Here is a 22,509-nt window from a genome sequence, read left to right as displayed (position 1 = left end):
GCTATGTGACCAGAAGCAAATTATTTAACTTCTTTCCCCCTCATTTTCTTGTTCTTTAAAATAGATTTAACAATAGTTACTACTTTAGGATGTTGAGAGGATTAAGTGAGAACAGAAGCAAGCTCTTTAGCAGGGTACAGAGTCAGCACTCAGAAAATAATGTTACTGGCTTAGTTTTGCTATGCAAACTTATTTAAAGCTTAATCATCAAAAGCAAAGACAAACATCCTAGCAAGTCTTTGTAAGCTTCTTGTCAACAGGTGACCCTTGAATATGTTGAGAGGGGACTGAATAAACAGAGTTCTTATTTAACATATAATGTGGCCCATACAGTGTTCCCCAGTTTGCGGATTGCTGAGTCTATTAGAATGAGTGGCTCAATCTTCTCTAAATACCAAGAACACTTTAATAAAAACATTCCAGAATCAATGGAAACTCTTAGAGGAAGGTCTCTTAGCAACAGGTAACCTGGGCTCATCCTGAATGCCATTAGAGCACTAAAAGCCATCAGCAGGTGTTTGTGAGCCGATCAGACCCTGGGGTCTTAGTTTGGATGAGTTATACTGAGACAGAACGTGTGAAGCCTTAGCCTGGGGCATGGCAAACCTGAGAGGTGTTTCCATAACGTCCCCTCCCCTCCCCTCCAAAGGTTCCTTCCTCCAGCTGATTGAAAGCCATTTAGCAGCACCCAGTGGTGTGGATAGGTCCTCAATGTATGGCTTTAGAACCCAGGGGCTCATCTTGAGTTTCCTCACTTAGACTGAAATTTGCGGACATGCCCATGGATATGTTTGCTTCTGTCAACTCACATCACCAGCAGAGGGGTGGGGAGGGTGGGAACACAGCATGGCCCAGAGGGTCCTGTCCCAAGATAGAAGAGGCTGGTCTACAGATCCTTGGGGAGCTGACCTCCAGGAGAGGCTGGAGGAGGTGTCTCTGACAGGGAGGGGGGGATGTGGAGAGAAGAGAGGAGAGGAGGGGACTTTACAAAGAGGGAGCTGCCCCCCTCCCCATTTGGTTAAGGTGACTTGACAGGCACAGAGTAACCCAGGGAGGAAGGGGTGTGGCAGGAGGGTGTGTGGCAGGCAGGCTCACATGCGGTGGCCTGTGGGAAGCAAGGTGACAAGACTCCCGTGCTCTTTGCCACTCAGAATGAGGAGAAACAAGGGGATTGGGGCTGCAGAGTGTCATTGGATGACTTGAGACCTGCAATGTGTTATCTCTAGAGAATTGAAAATTTCCTGCTGAAGACCTCATGATCAGACAGGTCTCGCCTGTCTGCATTTCAGCCAGAGGGAGGGGGGAACATTCCAGCAAAGGCAGTATCCTATACACTGACTACTGGGGCAGCTGTCAAAGGTGATACGTCTGTGTCCATACTTGCACGAACGAGAGGGAAAATGCCACAGTGCTGTCAGGAGCCTTGTAGCGGGTGGCTGGTCCCCATTCCCACCTGGTGCCAGAATCCCTGCCTTTCCCCCTCTGACCTAGCTCTCCAGTGCCAAGGGGAATTCACTGCTTTGTAAAATTCCTTGAGTCTGGATTGTCCCCAAAGATGTTCCAGTTAACCCTTCTCTCGCGATGTGTGCCTGAAATCAGCTTGGGAAGCCCAGCACGTTCTCCCCTCCTCGGGGAGAAGCAGAGAACACTTTAGTGTGTCAGGACTTGGCAAAGTTTCATAAAGATAAAAATCTGTTTGATTTTGTGTAGCCTTCATGTCCCCTCTTTCTCCCACAATAACTTCCATTAACATCCCATGGACCTAATGAATCCATTAGCTGGCAAATGCCACCCTGATGGTTGGAAAAGACCTGTGTGTACTGTGTACAGTCCTGGCCAGTCCTTGATGTAATTGAAACCTGTTGGTTCGTGTGTCTGTCTGTGTGTCCCTCCCTGCCCCACCTCTCCAGGTCCTCCAAGCCAGCTCTTTGGGACCCTCACCTCTTGATCACTCTCATGGGAGGTTCCAGGTTGTCAGTGTCCCTCTTAAGGCACTTCCCCAGGTGTCATCTGACGGGGGCTGACTTGGGCAGGACTGTCCTCCTTTTCTTTGGACACGGTCCAGGGACTTACATTCCCTTTTTTAGCGTCAGGGTCCATGTCCTTATGTAACGAACACAGGTGAGGCTATTGCCAACCATGGACAAAAGAAATAAGACGGCAGCTAGTGACTGCTGTGTGAGTGGACTTAAAAGAGACCTATATTTTCTCCCCTCGGGTCATCTTTGCTTTAAACCAGAACCTCCTGCAGCAGGACAGCCTGCGAGCGGGCAGCCTTCAGATCCCCTACACAACAGAGGACCTCATCAAACACTATAACTGCGGGGACCTCAGTTCCATCATCTTCAGCCATGACAGCTCCCAGGTGAGAGCCCTTATCCCCTGCTCAGCTCAGGGTGCATTTAAGTGCAAGAATAAGGACATTACCTGCCGACACTGGGACATCCTGTGTACAGAGGATCGAGGTCATGAAGGGCTCTAAAAATACAATTGGGCAGATGTAGGTGTTGAGTGGGATGCTGCAGCTAACAAAAGCATTCTTTAGGAAAATTAAGAACTGAGAGGGGGACTTCCCTGGTGGCTCAGTGGTTAAGAATCCTCCTGCCAATGGAGGGGACACAGGTTCGAGTCCTGGTCCGGGAAGATCCCACATGCTGTGGAGCAATTAAGCCCGTGCACGACAACTACTGAGGCCACATGCCACACTACTGAAGCCCTCGCGCCTAGAGCCCGTGTTCCACAACGAGAGAAGCCACCGCAATGAGAAGCCCGTGCACCACAACGAAGAGTAGCCCCTGCTTGCTGCACCTAGAGAAAGCCCGCGTGCAGCAACGAAGACCCAATGCAGCCATAAAAAAAAAAAAAAATTTATTAGAAGAAACAAAAAAAGAACTGAGAGGGGCATTGATGAGAGTTAATTCCCAGATGGAGTCAAAGGATGAAGCTTCAAGGGACTTGGCGGCAGGCCCCACGGCTTAGGCAGCAGGCAGCACGAACCAGCCTTCAGAGAGGATAAGGGGTCTGAGCCTGAAAGCCTCCTTGCTGGCTTAGGTAACTTTTGAGAAATGATGGAGCAGAGCCTTGGCTGCAGCTTCTGGCGATTTCTAGAAACATGTGAGGACGATGCAATGGGAAGTGTTCATGGCAGTCTTACGGGGGGGCACATAAGAAGCTGGGGAGGCTGCCAGCATTTCCGGACATGGATTCCATCCTGCAGTACTGCAGTGAGTGTGGCTGAACTGGTGCAGTCAGTGTAGACACAGGACAGGCCTTACCTGGGGGCCACCTAGGGGAAGAAAGTGGCCGGCCAGGGCTCAGAGGATGGCAGCCTCCCTACAGGAGGGAGGTAGGATGGATATTTGTTATGCTTCGATCAACAAGCTTCCCGTGGGACAAACCCTGGCTTCCTTCCCTTCCCCACTAAGATCGCGTGGAAGTGGCGAGTCCAGCTGAGCTTCTGACATGGGGGAGTGTGTTGTCTTGCCCACCTTCAGGACACTGGAAAAGAGAGAGGAGGGAGCTGGTGGGTGTGAGTGATGCTGTCCGGGTCTGTTCGATCCGGGGACCCTGTCATAGGAAGTGGGAGGGAGTATAAGAGGTGAAAAAGGAATGTCCCAGGGAGAGGGACTCACCCTGCAAATATCAAAAGATAAAAGGAACTTTCCAGAAAGTCTAGAAAGGGAGGAAGTAAAACCAAGGCAGAGCAAGCAAGAGGAAGCGGAAAAGAAGAAATACACTAAAGAAGGCATAGCAGAGTTTATGGTGGTGATCATTCTTGCGTACACCCTGGGTGGGGGAAGTGGGGAGAGGGGTCAAGATCAGTTGGGAAATTAAAATTGGACGCGGCAGATAAAAGAATCTTTTAACTTTGGGTTGGGGGGTGCTTGGGAGTTGGTTATACGGGCAGATGGCACGGCTGACAGCTGTTTGGGGACAGCTGTCTTATGCGTTCCTCTCCTGTGGCTCCTCCATGCCTGTCCTGTTCACGGGGCCCCTGCGGGTGCTGTGGGGCACGGGGAACATGCCTGCCGTTGTGGAATGAGGGCCAGGCGCGGGGCCGAGTGGTGCAGGTCGTAGGGCATGTCTGGCATTTAGAAGGTGCAGCAGGACGGCAGGGGGAGGTCACCTTGCACATTTGGGGCTGCCTGCGTGGAGAGGCTGCTGGTGGAAAGGCACTGCTGTGTGGAAGAGATTCTGGGAAACGGAGGGAAGGATCTTCCATAAATGACATGATTAAAAAAGAAAGATGACAAAGGAGAAGACGAAGGCTCTTGACTTGAAAAAGAAAGAATATCATTTCAAGGAGATAACAGAAGGAGAGCTGTTATCCAGAAAATGGAAATTGATCTCTACATGACAGCATGTGAAACAGCGTGTGAGGATTTTCAAAAGGTCTTTTGGCGGGTACTGGAACTAGGAGAAGGAGGCGGGTACAAATCCTACTCTGCATTTGACTAGGGTAATTTTTTTTTTTTCCTTTTTTTTGCGGTACGCGGGCCTCTCACTGCTGTGGCCTCTCCCGTTGAGCAGCACAGGCTCCGGACGCGCAGGCTCCACAGCCATGGCTCACGGGCCCAACCGCTCCGCGGCATGTGGGATCTTCCCGGACCGGGGCACGAACCCGTGTGCCCTGCATCGGCAGGCGGACTCTCAACCACTGCGCCACCAGGGAAACCCTGACTAGGGTAATTTTTAGCCTTGTTAAATTCCAGGGAGCAGGAGAGGGGGCGGTGGGGCGAGGCCGAGGTTTGGGGCTGGGGAGGGAACCAATGCAACCGTCAGCCTCGCCTACAGCTACCGCGTTGCAAAAACCACCCCTGATTGTCACAGTTCTGGCGTATTAGCACCCTGTTGTTAGCCAAAACACTGAAACTGGCTAAGATGTGCGCTGGAATCAGGTGAAATATTCACCAGTGGGGCAAAGAACAGTGGAGAGAGCGAGAGTGAGAAATGGGAATTGGAGAAATAATGAAAATGTAAAGATAAGGAATTTATAAAACAGTTGAATGTCTGTAGAAGTTCGATGTATTTGGTAATTGAATCGTAATGGTTGATTCTAAAGTATGTCATTGTGTAAAATTATTTTTATGAAAAAATCATGTGTGAATCAAACAAGTTAAAACTATGGATGTGCTGTGGAAGCATCCCAAGTGTCCACTGACAGATGAATGGATAAAGAAGATGTGGTATATATATATATATATATATATATGTGTATATATATATACAATGGAATATTACTTGGCCATAAAAAAGAATGAAATAATGCCATTTCCAGCAACATGGCTGGACCTAGAGATTATCATACTAAGTGAAGTAAGCCAGACAGAGAAGGATGAATATATGGTGTCATTTGTATGTGAAATCTAAAAAAATAATACCAATGAACTTATTTACAAAACAGAAACAGACTCAGAGACATAGAAAAAAATTTACACTTACCAAAGGGAAAAGAGGGAAGGGAGGGATCAATTAGGATTTTGGGATTAACAGATACAAACTACTAAACATAATATAGAGAAACAACAGTGATTTACTGTATAGCACAAGGAACTGTATTCAAGATCTTGTAATATCCTATATTGGAAAAAATTATATGTATAACTGAATCACTTTGCTGTACACCTTAAATGAACACAATGTTGTAAATCAACTATACTTCAATTAAAAAAACACACAACTGTGACGTGCTATGCACAGAAATGGTTTCCTTATAGAAACACGTGGCATCAAACAGAATCTTTTTTTTTTTTTGGCTGCCCGTGTGGCTTTTGGGATCTTAGTTCCCCAACCAGGGATCGAAACTGTGCCCCCTGCAGTGGAAGCCAGGAGTCCTACCACTGGACAGCCAGGAAATTCCCCAAACAGAATCATTTAAATGGAACAGAAATACTGTTTGACATAGCCTAAGAGTTCTTTCAGGGCACTTCATTTAATATTTTTTCACTTGGGTTACAGAGAATGATATTACTGTCTGGGAAAAGTAGCCGGCAGGAGGCTCCCAGAATGGTGTGTCACTTTTTACCTTTTTCTCGACAGCGTCTTGACTCTCTGGGCTGGGTGGTTTGATGCTCAAATTAAGCAGCTTTGTTCATAACTCTGTTGCCCTTAATTGTTTTCTCTTTATTTTGGCGGAGGTTCCCAATTTTATTAACGCCACGCTACCACCTGAGGAGCGCATCACTGCTCAGGAGATCGACAGCTACTTCCGCCGGGAGCTTATCTACAAGCGGAACGAGAGAACGGGGAAGCGGGTGAAGGCCCTTTTGGAGGAGTTCCCTGACAAAGGCTTTTTCTTTGCCTTTGGGGCCGGTGAGTTGCAGGCTACCTCTGATTAGACCCAGGACTCTGCTGCTTCTCCCGAGGAGGGGGTGTTGAGGTGGGCCCTGCTACGCGGTGAGAGGAGGGACACCTTCTCTGACTTTTTGATGATGTCAGAGTATCTGTCGTGGTTGAAACTTTGGTGCCTGTGACACTAGCTCTCCCTCCACGTGGGGCTCCTGATACACTCCGCAGTCAGGAAGGCATTTCTCCCTCTTCTGAACTCAGCACTTAATCCCAACTTCTTTTTTTTTTTTTTTGCAGTACGCGGGCATCTCACTGTTGTGGCCTCTCCCGTTGCGGAGCACAGGCTCCGGCCGCGCAGGCTCAGCGGCCATGGCTCACGGGCCCAGCCGCTCCGCGGCATGTGGGATCTTCCCGAACCGGGGCACAAACCCGTGTCCCCTGCATCGGCAGGCATACTCTCAACCACTGTGCCACCAGGGAAGCCCAATCCCAGCTTCTTACTGGCACCTTTCTGTTTTTTAACTTCCCTTAAAATTTGTCTGTTTTCTCTCTCCTCCCTGACTGTGAGTGTCCTAAGTCTAAGGCTGGGGGCTGATACATCAGCTATCATTAACCATGAGTAGTATACATGGAAATACACTGGGAAAATGATTTCCTTTTGTGGGATTTTTGAAATAAATTCTCTTATCTTCTTGAGTGATTTTAACATACCTTTGCAGCCTCCAGAATTAAGGACAGAAATGCTGGAGGCTGGGTAGTGTGCAGAAGTGTGTATTTGCTGGTCTAGGTTTCTTTTCAATTCTTCCACTAGCTTCATAAACTTGAACAAGACACCCCGCTTAGTTTTTCTTTTCTTACCAGTAAAATGCGGGGATTGGAGAGAAGCACTTCCGGAATAGCAGAATGAGTGGTCCAGTGTAATCTCCTGATCTCACGATCCTTAGCTTACTTACATCTGCAAAACACCTACCCCGCCTTTTTTGCCATGTACGATAACATTCACAGGTTCTAAAGATTGGGATCTGGATGTATTTTGGGGAACCATTATTTAGTTTACCACAACATCTGAAGCTCAATTAATGTAATATCCCATATTAATGGAATAAAAGACAAGAATCACACGATCATCTCAATGGATGCAGAAAAGCATTTGACAAAATGGAACTCTTTCATGATAAAAACACTCATCAGACTAGGAATGGAAGGGGACTTTAACAACCTCTTAAAAAAGTTGCTATGGGGGCTTCCCTGGTGGCGCAGTGATTGAGAGTCCACCTGCCGATACAGGGGACACGGGTTCGTGCCCGGTCCGGGAAGATCCCACATGCAGTGGAGCGGCTGGGCCCGTGGGCCATGGCCGCTGAGCCTGTGCGTCCGGAGCCTGTGCTCCACAACGGGAGAGGCCACAAGAGTGAGAGGCCCGCGTTTTACAAAAAAAAAAAAAAAAAAGTTGCTATGAAAAACCCATAGTTGACATCATATTTAATGAAGAAAGGCTGAAATGAATGCTTCCCCCTAAGATGAAGAACAAGACCCGGATGTCTGCTCTCACCACTTCTCTTCGACATTGTGCTGAAGGTTCTAGCCAGGGTAATTAGACAAGGAAAAGAAATAAAAGGCATTCACATTGGAAAGGAGGAAGTAAACCATCTGTTTTTTCATCATCTTGTGGATAGAAAATCCTAAGTAATCCACAAGAAACACCTATTAGAACTAATAACCGAGTTCAGGATACAAGGTCAATATACAAAAACCAGTTGTGTTTCTATACCCCAGCAATGAATAATGTGGAAATGCAGCTAAGAAACCAGTTCCACTATATTCAATATCTTGTAATAACCTATAATGGAAAAGAATCAGAAAAGAATATATACGTACATATATTTACACATACATACGCACTTATATATACATATATAAAACTGAATCGCTTTGCTGTACACCTGAAACTAATACAACATTGTGAATCAACTATACTTCAAAAAAAAAAAATAAGTTAAAACAAAAGAAACCAGTTCCATTTACAACAGCATAAAAAACACTAAGGACTCAATTTAGTGACGAGCAAGATGCAAAATAAAAGCTAAAAACATCATGGAAAGGAATTAAAGAAGACCTAAGTAAATAGAAAGACATTTCATGTTTGTGGATTGGAAGACATAATAAATGGTGTTAAGATGACAGTATTCCCCAAATTGAGCTACACATCAGCGCAAGCCCTATCAAAATCTCAGCTCCCGAAAATGTTTTAAAATTAGTGGTGAGGGTTGCACCACTTTGTGAATGTTCCCAAAATCACTGAATCGTACACTTGAAAAGAATGAATGTTATGTTATGTGAATGATATTCCAATAAAGCTGTTGTAGAAAAAAAAATAAGGGGTCAGGTTCCTGTATCTTGTTTGTTGAAAAATTCTATCATGAAACAAATTGCAGTGTCGGCCTTGGTAGCCCTGGGTGGGTCTGGGAGTGGTTTCCTCCTCCGTGAGTCCCGTGTTCCGTAGTTGGATTGTGGACTGTGCTGTGTGGCGCTGTGCCCATGTCCGGCCTGTGTCAGTGAATGGCTTTCAGCTGTCAGCCCTCACCCTGCAGGCACCCCGACAGGGGTCAGGCCCCAGAGGGGCAAGGAGAGGCTTTGAGAGGACGTCGGTCTGCCAGGTGGGTTGCACCTGGGCAGTTTGGAGGGCCAGCCCTCCAGATGGGGACTGTGCTGGACAGATGGCACAGGTGACACTGGGACACCTGGGCTTGCCTGATTCTCAGTCATGGCTCCTCATACGGCTGCAGCTCTGGATAGAGACCTCACAGCCCCTGGGCACTCTGGGTATCAGGAGTGTCCTGGATAGCCACCAGGGTGCAGTTATCTTCGTGGGGCTGCTTTCTCCACCTCATGAGTCTATTTCTTCTGGTGCCTTCTGAAGGCTCACTTGACCAGAGGGAGCCACAGAAATTCAGAAATTGCTCCCAAACTCTTAGCCTTGGCAGTGAGAAATTTAAAATGCTTTTGATTGTAAAGTGAGGATTACCCCAAACTGAAAGCTCCAGAGGTTTAAACTGCAACAGTGACGTCTGTCACGGGGATCTGCAGATGAAATTTAAAGATGAGAACTGGAGCTCACCTTTGGAGTAGAAGGAAATTGAAGTCACACAGAATAGCTTGGTCCTTAATGATAAAGATTGCTAATAGGGGCTGTTCATTCGCTCGACAAATCCTGTTTTCATTCCTAATTGGTTGAGAGCAAGGACGCTGGAGCCAGACCACCTGGGCACCACCTGTGCCCCTTCCTCATCTGTAAATTGGGGGTAATAATACACCTACCTTATAGGGTTGTTGTTGGGGGGAGGCTGAATGATGTGTAAAGCACTGAGAACAGTGCCCTGCACCTCGTAATGCTCAGGAAATGTTAACTATCTTTATTATTGTGATTACTCCCTGTCACATGGGCTTGGTAACGGCTGGGAGAGTGGAAGCCTCGCAGAAGCACTCTGCAAGCTCAGTCTCCTCCCCCGGCCCCGAGTCCAGGCATACTCTATACATGAGTTTGCTGTGCTTCTGCACCGGGGCTAGTCTGGGCCTTGCCAGTGTCCCTTTCATCTGAGTCAGTTGCCCTGCATCAGTCTTGGGGTCCTAAACCCTACGGTTGGACCCAAGAATGCAGTACAGCCCAGTACCTTCTGCCCCGAACACCACCCTCGGGCTCCCCAGGCTCCCAGAGGCTGCTCTAAGTTCCCTCTGCTTCTTAGTGCTGTGGAGTCAGGACAGGGGAGAGTTTGGATGGACCTTAATTTGCTTTCCTGGTCTCTGCCTCTTGAGTATTCGGTTGTCAACATTGCATAGACCCTGGGGCCAAGCTGCCTGGGTTTAGATTCTGCTCTGCTGCTGCCTTTGTGTGTGAAGTCCTGAGCCTACTTTACCTGTTTTCCATTTTCCAAGTGGAGATAATAACGATACATCTAAGGTTCTGCTGGATCAGAGGATGGCGTGCTGCAATTTAATCAGCCATTTAGGACATTAACGTGCCAACTGTCACAGAAAGGGGCATTGTGACCCCAGAAGATCATGTCAGTTCTGAGAATCAAAACCTGAAATGAAAGAAGATGAATCCCAGGATCTACCCTTTTAAAATACTTAGTTTACGATGCCACTGTAAGCTTATCTGGTTGATCTTTGCTGCTTTTTATTGAAAAAGAAAAAAGTGAAATAAAATTCAGGTTGAGGTTTCCAGCTATGGTGGCTTCTGCTAAACGGAGGGTTTTATTGTGCATTTTTAAGTAGACATAGGACAGAAGGGGCCTGGGGTCCCAGAGGTGCTTGGTTTACGTAAACGAGAATGGTCAAGACCGTCAGCCCTGGATCCAGAGGTGGAAGGTTGGGACTTGGTGTCCTCTTAGCTGTGTGACTCGGGGTAGCTCACCGCATGGTTCTGATCCTGAGTCCTTATCTGTGAAACTCTGCTTATCCTGCCCCGCCTGCCTGGCAGAGCTGTTGAGAGGCCCCCTTGCAGAAGCTTTCTGAACTGTACTGACCTGGTCAGAAGGGAGGGGGTTGGCAGGGTTATTTCTTGGTTCCGGGGTGTGTGTCTGGGGGTCACGAGAGCTGCCACATTTCTGATCATTTTTCTTACTGCAGGGCATTTCATGGGCAACAACACAGTGCTTGATGTTCTGCGGGGCGAAGGCTATGAGGTAGAACATGCCCCCGCTGGATGATCCATCAACAAGTAACCTTCCTGTGCTTCTATCCCGGTCAGGGAGCAGTTAGGGGAGCTGAGAGCCGCACAGAGCTGCTTGGGCGCCAGGGTGGGCTGTGTCCTGAGCGGCTCCAAGGGCCCCAGCACGGACACCAAGCGGCCACTCGGTCCCCAGCTCAGCTGGCGTCCCCTCGTGGCTGGGACTGTGTCAGACTTGCGTTGACTGGCCCGGCACTTTGGGCAGTAGAGACCACACTGGCCTTTCCTCACCAGTGCTTGGGGCAGAAAGGAAGGTAAGGGGAGGATGCTCTTTGGTCCTGGGGCCCAGGAGGGGTGATTTGGCTTAACGCTCAGTGCCTTTGACTTGGGCCCTTGGGAAGTTTTACGGAGGCAGGTGGTGGAATCAGTCATAATGTAAGGTCAGGGGGGCTGGAGATGCTGGGAGTGCCTGTCAGACCCACCTGGGGGCAGAAGCAAAGCCCCTTCTCTTTCTCTGAGCTGTTTCCTAGCCCCAGGTCTGTTTACGTCTCATTTTTATGCAGTCAGCCTCCTGCCCTGTGGCCCCTTCTGTAAAGAATTCAGGAGGCCAGGATCTCCCCCCCTCAGCAGTGCTGCTGCCCCACGCTGGCCCCCCTGCTAGTCTCTGCCCCGTGTCCAGTCCTAGTGGGCACGAGGTGGCCCTTCCTACCCACTCTGTACCAGTCTGCTTGGGCTGCCCTGACAAAATACCACAGACTGGGTGGCCTTGACACCCAATAGAAATTTATTTTCTCATGGTTCTGGAGGCTAGACGCCAAGATCAAGGTGTCGGCAGGTTTGGTTTCTCCTGAGGCCTCTCTCTTGGGCTTGCAGGTGGCCACCTTTTCACTGTTCCCACGTGGCCTCTCCTTGGTGTGCGCACAACTCTGGTGTCTCTGTGTGTCCACACTTCCTCTTCTAAGGACACCAGTCAGACTGGATTAGGGCCCAACCTAAAGGCCTCATTTTAACTTAATCACCTCTCTAAAAGTCTTGTCTTCAAATACAGCCACATTCTGAGGTACTGGGGGTTAGAGCTCCAGCATGTGAATTTTGAGGGAACACAGTTTAGCACACCTTCCATTTCTCTCCCACTCCCTCCAGATCGTGGTCACCAGCGCCCCCTCCTGGCAGAGCCCTCAGCTGTGGTGCGAGGACTCCAGGAGGAAAATGCCTGCCCTCTGTTGAGGGGACGGAGAGGGGCTCCAGCTGTGGTGCCTGCCCGATGGCTCCCTTCTCCAGGTGCCCTCTTTCTCCTCGAAAGACCCACATTCACCTCATGTTGTCTCAGGCCAGGTCCTCCTCTATCCCGTCACTCCAGAGGTTCCTCCTTGGGAGCCCGCTTTCCATCCCAGTGAGCCATGATTCTCTGGAAAACTTGACTACATCCTGGGCTTATCTCATCCCCCGCCTCTCTCCATATCTTGCACTCCGTTTATCAGTAACAGCCGTTCTTCACACAGTACTTTCTAGTTTACAAAGGCCCTCACCTAAGACTTCTTCTCATTTTCCACCTTCACCAGGCCTCTGGCTTCTTCCATTAAAATCTCTCTCAGATTTGCCCCCTCTGTTCCTAAGGTCATGACCCTCTGGTCCCTTCTCCACCTTTCTGTGGGACTCATCTTGCAAGTGTCCCTGACTCAGAAACCTTCAGGGTTTCTTGTTGTCCTCCTCCAAAGTCCAGTTTCTTTATGCTGATGCCTCGGCACCCAGACCCCACTTTTCCCGGCACGGATCTGCCTCTGTTATCAGAAAACCTATTGTCCTCACCACTGCCTCTCCACCTTTGCTAATGCTCTTCCTTTCCACTGTCTGCAGTCTCCCTCCACTCCTCCCCTGAGAAAGTCCTGCTGCAGATCTCCATCCATCTCTCCCTCTCATTCTCCTTCAGCTCTTGGGGGAGAGCCCAGCCCTTAGGGATTCTCTGCTTGTTTGTGGGAGAGGGTCTGTGGATCTTTCCTCACCCACTGGACTGTGTGCTCTTGGAAAGCAGGGTGGGCTGGGCCCTCTGATCACTTCTCAGCCCCTGGCCCCAGGCTGACTGGCATGGCTGGGGTTTATCACACTATCTTTGGGGTTGCCAGAGAGGACCCTGCTTGGGAGTGTGTATGGGTGTGTATGTGTGTGTGTTGCTGGTTGTTCTCAGACTCCTTAAATCTGCCTCTAACCCTGACACCTGCCCCTGGGGGAAGAGAGGTCAGGAGTCAATATTTTAAACATCTCTCCATGAGATTCTGACACACAACGAAGGCTGAGAACCAGTCCTGTCATTTACTGGGCTGCTCACACTTCCCTGGGGAGGAAGGCACGTTTATTGATCAATTGTCAGGTGGTAACTGGGTTCACAGCGACTGTCAGTTAACCCTCAACACCAGCCTGTGGGGTGGGGGTTTCTTCTCCTTTACTGATGAAGAAGCCGAAGGGGACACAGCTCATCAGAGTCAGGATACAGTTCGGACTCCTCGTCTGCACAGCCCTTTTCTTTCTGCCCTTTCTTCTCCCAGTTTTAGCTTTCCAGCCCCTTCCTCTTTGTTCATGTAGTTTCCTCTGCCAGGGATCTATTCAGTGCCCCTACCCTTGATTCTATCAGAGTCCGTGAGATCCAGTGCAAAGGCCTGGGTTCACCCTCTCCCCCGATCCTGGGGAGTTTGATGTGGACGGCGCAGCAGCTGTCCTGACTGTGTTCTGTGAGGGTAGCGTCTGAGAGTTTTCAGTGGCGGTGCTCCTGGGTGAGGTCATGAGACAGCATGAGGTCCCCAAAGGAGCTCCTGTTCAGGGAGAAGAAGGGGCGAGGGACTCTGGGCCCAGAGCCAGGGAGGTGCCCGTAGGCAAGGGGTGGGGGAGGACATAACGAGGGCACTGGCTGTGGAGACACCTCCTTCCTTCTTTCCCTTCTCGGCAGCCACGTGATAATCCTTGAGGGATCTGGGCAGGCTGCTGGGGCTGTTGAAGAGCCTCTTTCTGAGCAGAGCCCTTATAGGGATACAGGAGGGAGGAACAGGGCTAAGGGCCACTTCAATGGTTCTAAGTTAAGAGCATTTAAACATCTTTCACTCCTCTGAAAACGCCGTAATCTTCAGTCACTTTCTAGAAAGTGGTGACCCGTTGTTAGGCAAGTGCAGTAATTATAAGCGGTTAAGAAAGACCCTTTTATTTCTTCCCCAGAGCTAGGGGATTTGGAGAGAGTACAATGAGGGTATGTGAGGGAGAAACAAAGGCGTCAAAGTGATCACTTTTCGAGGTGGCTTTGAGACTCCTGCCTCCCCAGCCGGCTTGAACTTTCACATTATCTGCCTTTTGTGAGGTCCCGAGCCTTAAAGGCGGGGGAGGGCATCATGCTGGGGGACCGTCCTTCAATTCCTCTTCCTTCCTCCCCTGTTTACAGAGAAAAGACCAGAAACCCGTTGTCACAGCCCGTCTCCTCTGACGGCTTGGCTCCGGAAGCGCTCGCTCCGGAAGCGCCCGCCCCGGAAGCTCAGGTACCGGAAGCTGGGTCTGCCGGGCCCCTACTGTTGCCGCTCCATGTGTCTCTGCCCAGAAGTTCCTACCTGCCGGGCGAGGCACGACGAAAGTTCCGCAAGAAGCAGAGGCGGCCGCAGCGGAGGCAGCGGCAACGGCAGTTCAGCGACCTGTGGGTCCGACTGGAGGAGAGGTGAGGTGGCTGGACCGGGCTGGGCCAGCCGCGAGCCCATCGCCCGGTCCGTCCTCACCCCGGAAGTGCTGTGGGCAGCCCTCCAGGAATGCGGTCACACTGCTTCAGGGGCGGAAGTTCAAGGCTGTGGTAGGGGGTGAGTGTCCCCACCACCACGGTGCAGCCTTTCCCGTTCCTCATGCCTGGACAGCGGTCTTCTGTCCACTCTGGTGGAGGTGAATCCAGATTAAAAGTAACTGCTTCAAGCCAAGGCCGGGGCCAGGACCCCATATTTATCTTTGTTAAAGAACAGATGGGGCAGGGGGCATGGGTGGGTCGGTTAAAGGTAGCATGAGGCTGGAATAAAGGTTGAGAAGAACTTGATTTCCCAGCCCTTTCTCCACCGCAGATCAGGGAGAAGCTCATAGCTTTCCGGAGCTGGAAGCACCTCTGTAGGAATGGGCTTGTTCAGCCCCTACGTTTTGCAGGGAGCATGGGGACCACAGAATGTGCACTCGCAGAGATGCCCAGTGGGTGGATCAGAGGTGGGTAGAGGAGCCAGAGGTGGGGACCCAGCCTGGTTTCTGCTGGAAGAACTACACCAGAGAGGCCTGGGATCCAGGCTACAGTTCAATTTATACCAAACTTTTTGAGTTCTTCCTGTGTGCCTGCTGTTGTGTTGGTGCTGTGGCTTTGGGGGTGAACCAGACCGACATTGGCCCTGCCTTCATGGAGCTCACAGTCTGGGGAGGAAGCTGGATTTTGAGTTGATTATTCACAAGGGGAGTGTAGGGGGCTGCGGGGATGTGCGTGTGTGTGTTTGTGTGTTGGACATTACTACCTAACTTAGGGTGGCGGGTGTCAGGAAGGGCCTCCTGGAGGAAGCAACCTTTTGGTTGCTGCTGAGTAGAAGCCTGACAAAGTGGAGCCCAATGAACAGAGCTTCTGAGTCTGGATCAGGAGATGCAGGCATCTGATACCTGCATAGGTGCTTAATAATAAATGTTGAATGAATGTGTAAACAACTGAACAGGGAGGGGAGGGAGTTCCCAGCAAGGGGAACAGTGCAAAAGCCTGATGTGGAGAGAGTGATGATGTTAAAGGAACCAAGATGAAGTAATTCTGGTTGGAGCCTGGGAGGTCAGTGGGAAGAGGGGTGAGGTAGGTCTAGAAGGTAAATTGGATGGAATGACTGTGAGAATCTCATGCCTGAGAGAAGTAGGGTGCCACTGAAAGGTTTGAGGCAGGCATCCCGTGTGCTGTGGGGTTTGCCTTTTTAAATGGACAGAAGCTGGCAGCCAGATGGTGACCTGGAGAGCAGGGCCAGATCCTGTTGGTGTCCATGTGCCCCATGGTGCCTGACACAGGGAGGCTCCTCAACCATCCTTCACTGATGGAGGAATACACTGACCTGTTTAGTACTTTCTCAGTCTGGGCCATTTCCTTTCAAGGTGGCCATGCAGGGATTGGGCACTTTACACCAGAGCTGAGCTGAAAGGACCAGGTGAGCCTGAGCTTGTTCTGTCTTGACCTGGGAAGGCTGCATGGTGTTTACATGAGACCCAAGCTGGGGTAGGGGAGAGAGCCATAGACCTGGAGAGGAATCCTCCTGGCTTGGCGGTGCCTCCCTGTGTGGTCAGGGAGGAGGGTCCCTGCTTGACATTGCCCAGAGGCTGATAATTAGCAAGTCTGAGCAAACTTACTTTAATAATCCTTGAACCAATAAGCAAACATCTGGGGGAGAGTTGTTCAGCGTGCTAGTCTTAGTGCCTGTATCATTTGGTTTTGTTGTAGCAGTAGTCACGAGGGCCAAGACGTAGGAAGTCTGTTAACATACTAAGATACATTCCTGTCTTTGGAGGAGAGAGGTGAGAAGAAGCTGTGCAGGCCTTTGGGGGCCTCGGAGTATCCAGTGGCTCTTGCTGTGCCCTGAGGCTGTGTCTTTCTCCTTGCCTCCAAGTTCTGGGATCCCACAGCTCCAGGTCCCCATTCTGGACAGGCACATATCCGCCGAGCTGCAGCTCCCTCGCCCTGGGCAGTCTCCCCACAGCCAGATGGTGGTCAGCAGTGCCTGCCTGTCTGTCTGGACACCTATGTTATGGGTGCTGGTGCTGGCTTTCCAAACAGAGACAACCCTCCTGTAATGACCAGAGAAGCCAAGCCAAGACCTGACGCCTCGGACTTGAAGGACAGCTATTTTGTACTCCACACTCTGCTCTGGCCCTGATAGGCCCAACCCAGGAGAAGAGACTCCAAATTAAAAAGCCAGCGTTGATTCTTCTTTTTCCAAGGAATGACTTCGGGTTATCCAGCAATGCTTGGGGGAGGTGTATAGTTTTGTAACGTGATGAGCTGTATGAAAATAATTAATTGTAAGAAAATTATTAAATACTTTTTTTGTGTAGATTTTTGGCCACAGTGTGTGTACCAAGCAAACAACTCTTTTTGCTCACACGCTCTGAATACTCTGCCTGCTGCACTCCTGGCCCCGCCCCTGGGCCTGCCTGCAGCCGTGGACCCTGCCCTTTCCTCCTTGCTGCTGTTCTCCTCCCCATCCTCTCCTGGTGCTGGATGCAACGGAGTCAGTAGGCTGTGGAACTTCTGTTCTGCTCCTCTCTGTTCAAGGTCTGGTGACTAGTGTGGGTCCTGCACTCTGACAAGTGCTTTCATTATGTACAGTGTGTGAGGGTGTCTCATCCACAGGCTGAAGACTGGTGGATAGGTAGGCTTTGTCAGGGGTGTTGTGCAAGAACATGGCTTTCAACCTCTCCCCCCGTCCCTGTCCTGTGTGTTACTGATTATTTATATGTCTTTGGGTTTTCCAGATGAAGTCTTACGAAGAATCTGTATATAAAATGATGAAAACTAGAATTTCCCTAGTTGGGTCTGAAATGGGAGCTTTCAGCCCCGCCCAGCTGATACCCGCGCCCCTCCCCCTCCCCCTGCGCCCACCATGGTTACAGACCAGGGTCTCCCGCCTGTGGCAGTTTCCTTTTGGTTCTCCTGGGCCTCTCAGCAGCTCACAAAAACCCAGAGGGTCTGCCCAGGACTTGGATGGGGCCAATAAGAAGTGTCCGGTTTCAGGTACCTTGATTGCCTGGGCTTACAGCTCTGTGGCCTTCCCTTCCTTTTTCCAGAGACCTTCTTGTGGGTTCATTCTTGGTCATTTCCGGGGCCAAGAAGATCTTTGAGCCCCACTGAGTGATGTGATGGCACTCAGGATCCATGTTCGCCACCTTTGCTCCATTCTGTGCCCCCTGTATTGCAGGGGTAGGAGGGCTAACCTTTCAGAGATTCCCTTGCTGCTATGATCGAGAGTCTTCTAATGAGATACACTTAGTGAGATTTGGAAGGTGAAAGCGGCAGAAGACCCTTTTCTTTGGTAGTAGAGGCAGTTATGTGCAGGCTCCAGCAGACACAAGTTTGTGCAGTGGCCACACTCTGCATGAGGCTGGCACAGTTTCCTGCAGCTTTCTGACCTTGGATTACAGCTGCTGCGGTGCCTAATGTCAACCCTCTGACTTCTGCAGCTGTAGCCACTCCCATGACTTAGGAGGCACCTCTTCCCTCTGATTCCTAATAGAAGCGGTGCTCCCTGCTTCTCAGTGAGTTGAGTTTATTCTTAGCTTTGGTAGGTATGGGGATGAAGGTGGGGGGCCGGAAGGTAAAATGGGAGGGGAGGATTGCTGTGGCTGACCCTGTTCTTGCTGTAAGCAGGGGGCATGGCTTTCTCCAGAGGCCCACATCCTAGCTGGGTGGTACCCAATTTCTTGGCTCATATCCAGGCCAAGGAAGCAACAGACCCGGTTGGCAGGGCTGATACAAAGTGGTTTGCAAACCACAGTGGCTGCTATGTCTCAGCACTGCTTTTGAGGTGGCAGGGGCACCAATGCACCTGGAGGGTGACTTGGCCAGTTTTCATACAGTTTTACCCCAAAGCGGAAAATTCCTCTGCACTTGAGCGGGAGCAACCTGCACTATCATGAAAGACCGCAGGCTCTTCTAAGGATTGTAATCCAGCCCCACAGCATGGGGGATGGCACCGTGGGCCCAGATCTCATGTGTTGGGCCCTGAGCCTTAATCTGGTCTAGACATGGAAGAACCTAGGGCCACGAGACTGACGTGTACAGTGGGCCTTTCACATTAGCCTGAAGAGGAAGGATGCCCATGTGGATGAGGAAGTGCTGAGGTCTGACTCGGGCCCCCCCGAAACCCCGTCCCAGCCCCCCCGCCCCTTACTGATGGGAAGCTGCCTCTTGCATGGGGGTGGGGGAGCAGGCTTAAGAGGTGAGCGCTGAACCCACTGCTTTCACATCAGAGCTTGAATTACCACCAGAAAGAGAAACTCAAAACACTTTATTTTAGGTTATAAAAGAAAGAAAAGCCACACTTGAAACCTTTAAGCCAGATCAGAAGTAAACCTGTTTTGCTCGCATATAAATTATGCAGACTTTTCTCCCCCATCAGGAAAGATCTCTGACCTGGTTCTTTTTAAGCACAGAGGTGGCACCTTTTCACTCATTTAGTTGGCAGAGCAAAGCCGATCCCTTGGCAATCCAGTAATCTTTGGACCGCTTGGAGGGTAAGAAGATGGTCACCACAAAGTTCGTTGAATGACCTAGTTAAGAATACAGGGAAAAAAGCATTGTTACTTTAAAGAATAACCCCTTAATACAAAAATCACTGTACTGGGAGTTTAGACACCTGGGCTCCAGACCTGACTTTGCCTCTAAAGAAGAAGTGCAAATAGTCCTCTACATATTTCAGTTTTATGCTTTAAAAATGAAGATGTTAGAACAAATGATCCTTTAGGACCTGTCCAGCTTAGACCTTGTATAACCTTATAAACTATGTTTCAAATTCTCTGCAGTTTGTTTCAGGGAGCATTGGACTAGGATTGAGGCCTGAGTTTTAATGGGATTCAGGGGATACAGTTGGTAGGTTGGGCATCCATCCGTTTGTCCATCTGCTTGTCCATCCATCCATCCATCCATCCATCCATCCATCCATCCATCCATCCATCCTTTATTCCACCCAGTAGGTAGGCACTGGGGTCCTGAGATGACCAAGTGGAGTCACAGGTATGTCCCTCAGCTCTGGGACATCTGAAGTAAGAGGGCACTTTTACCGTTTCTTCACTGTGTGCCTGGGTGCGGGGGGCCAGGACCAGGTTGAGAAGAAGAGGACTCTGCCCTCAGGATGGGAGTTGCGGTTTCTGGCCTTCACAGCAAACCCCATCTGTGTGGAAGTCGGGGAAGGTGGTGGTGTCCCCAGCAGAGAATGACTACATCTCCCCTTTCCTTATCTTTGTACGTCGTTCCCTACATGGTGCCTTGGCAGGTGCTCGAATGACATTTTTTAGTAAATGTGCAGAATGTATATGTATAGTAACCATTAGTTTGAATTGAAATTCAAAGGTCCATATCTTGCAACAGTGATGTGTTGTTTAAATCTCTTTCAATTGGTAGGTTCCCCTCGGTTCCTTTTGCCACCCCCTTGTAATATATTTGTTGAAGCAACCAGGCTATGTCTCCTGTGAGGTTTCCCAGAGTCTGGCTCTTGTTGACAGCATCCCTGTGGTGACTTTACACGTGTTCCTCTATTCCTGCAGGGGTGGTTAGATCTAGAGGTGTGATCACATTCAGGGTTGAGGTTTTTGGGCAAGGATACTTCCTAGGTGGTGTGCACTTCCATCAGGAAACGCCTTGTGTCTGGTTGTCTTTCTTTGTTGGAATGTCAGCAGCAGCTGATAATTATCACTTAGAGCCATTATTTCATTAAGGTTAATACTTTTAAATTTTAGTGATGATGAACTCTATAGAGTCCATCTGTGATTTAATTTTTGTATGTGGTAGGAGATAAGGATCTAAGTTTGGTATAACCAATTGTCCCAGAATCATTTGTGGAATAATTTCCATCTTCCTAATCAATTTTAAATGATGCTGGTATTATATGTCAAGTTCCCACATATGCACAGGGCATTTCTGGGCTCTCTCTCCAGTACATTGGATCTGTTTATAGAATCTTGTGCCAGTGCAACGTCATTTTAATTACTACCTTTTATTTGTTCCTTTTCCTGAAAACCACAGAGTTCCTGTTGGAATTTTAGCCAATAATAAGAAGACAAATGACTCTATTAAAAAATGGGTAAGGGCTTCCCTGGTGGCGCAGTGGTTGAGAGTCCGCCTGCCAATGCAGGGGACACGGGTTCATGCCCTGGTCCGGGAAGATCCCACATGCCGCGGAGCGGCTGGGCCCGTGAGCCATGGCTGCTGAGCCTGCGCGTCCGGAGCCTGTGCTCCGCAATGGGAGAGGCCACAACAGTGAGAGACCCGCGTACCACAAAAAAAAAAAAAAAAAAAAAAAGGGCAAAAGATTGGAACAGACACTTCATCTGAGAAGATATAAATAAGCACTAGAAAAGATGGTTACTGTCATTAGTCATTAGGGAAATGCAAATTAAAACCACAAAGAGATGCCACTATATTCTATTATCTATCTATCTATCTATATCTATCATCATCATCTACCTATCTATCCGTCATGTATCATCTAAAATTAAAAGGACTGATTGTACTAAGTGGTGCTGAGGCTGTGGAGGATCTAGAACCCTCATACACTGCTGGTGGGGATGTTAAGTGCTATGGCCACTTTGGAAAACATTTTGGCAGTTTCTTAAGAAGTTAAACATACCTATTGCATGATTCAGTCATTCTGTTCCTAGATACTTATCCAAGACAAATAAAAGTACATGTCCCTACAAAAACTTGTAACTACCATTATTAATTTAAAAAATACCTTTGAACACTTTTTTAGATTTGTCATAGGAGTGGGAGGTCATGTGACACGAATGTCTATTTTAGTTCTATTCTGTACGTTACCCTTAGAGAACACCCTTTAGCTGAATATTTTATTAGAAAAATAAACATCATCAGTATCTATATTCTCCATTCAAATGAGAAAGATTTTTTAGTTCTTTCTTCCTGGCTCCCCTCCCATATTTCTGTCATCTGGAAATTTAGTTCCAAGTTATTATAAATTCATTTTTATGGTCAAACTATTAAAGATTTAACTGTGTGTGTGTGTGTGTTTTAAATAGAGGATCAGTGGCGATTAATTTAGAGCCTTTGTATGTCCAAGACGGTCTTTATTACAACTTTTCATTTAGATGATAATTTGGTTGCACTTGTAATTCTGGTTCAAAGTTGTTTTTCCTCAGCCCTTTGAAGAAGTTTCTCTATTTTTATATGCACTGTGGATAATGAGACATGTCTGAAGTCAATCTGGTTCTCATTTTCTGGAATTTTAGTTCCAGTATATTAATGCATTTTATCTCTTTATGAATTTTCTTTATTTCTGATGATCTTAGGTATCACTCTGATATATCTAGGTTTCTTTTAAAATTTGTTTATTTGTTCATTGTATATTTAAAAAAATTACCCCTACCACTTTGTGAGATCTTTCAATCTGAGGATTCAACTGTTTCTTCAGTTCTGGGAAATTATCAGCCAGTTTTTCAAATATTATTGCTCTTCCATTTTCTCTCCTTTCTCCTAGCATTTGGACTTTGATGATTGTAGTTTGCATTCAGTCATTATACTGATCTTAGAACATCTCAGAACATCCTCACCTGTGGTTGAGAGTGTTCCTGCCCGGGCCCCTGTCTTATAAAGTGGGGAGTGGTAGAGTGTTGGGTTTGGCTCATAATTTTGTTGAGGTTCAAAATGCACCACAGGCAGCATTGGATTCATCTGTCCGGGCAGTGCGTCTTCTATCACCATCTCCTTATTGTCCCATCGAGAAGCATCCATGAATATCCCATGGACAAGAACACCATCCTCAGGAGAGGGCAACTGAAAGACACGCACAAGTTCATAGGTG

General features: G+C 48.7%; 2 protein-coding genes across 2 annotated transcripts in view; one reads left to right on the top strand and one right to left on the bottom strand.

The window, feature by feature from the left end:
- Positions 1-17,031, top strand: part of TRABD2A (TraB domain containing 2A) — a gene marked incomplete at its 5' end in the record, with an annotated part of 53,529 nt that extends 36,498 nt beyond the window's left edge. Inside the window, 6 exon segments of the mRNA XM_079720490.1 lie at positions 2,219-2,365; positions 6,138-6,312; positions 10,918-10,994; positions 10,998-11,008; positions 14,382-14,648; positions 16,588-17,031. Of these exon segments, the coding sequence (XP_079576616.1) occupies positions 2,219-2,365; positions 6,138-6,312; positions 10,918-10,994; positions 10,998-11,008; positions 14,382-14,648; positions 16,588-16,771 (861 nt within the window). The 3' untranslated portion in view covers positions 16,772-17,031.
- A 2,111-nt stretch (positions 17,032-19,142) lies between these two features.
- Positions 19,143-22,509, bottom strand: part of DNAH6 (dynein axonemal heavy chain 6) — a gene marked incomplete at both ends in the record, with an annotated part of 275,574 nt that continues 272,207 nt past the window's right edge. Inside the window, 2 exons of the mRNA XM_079721202.1 lie at positions 19,143-19,246; positions 22,259-22,481. Coding sequence (XP_079577328.1) covers positions 19,143-19,246; positions 22,259-22,481 — 327 coding nt within the window. The remainder of the gene's footprint in view (positions 19,247-22,258; positions 22,482-22,509) is intronic.

The sequence above is a fragment of the Hyperoodon ampullatus genome (assembly GCF_949752795.1).
Source record: "Hyperoodon ampullatus genome assembly, chromosome: 15".
In the NCBI taxonomy this organism is placed as follows: domain Eukaryota; kingdom Metazoa; phylum Chordata; class Mammalia; order Artiodactyla; family Ziphiidae; genus Hyperoodon; species Hyperoodon ampullatus.
The sequence above is the reverse complement of the archived record's forward strand: the minus strand, read 5'-3'. Positions and strand labels throughout refer to the sequence as shown.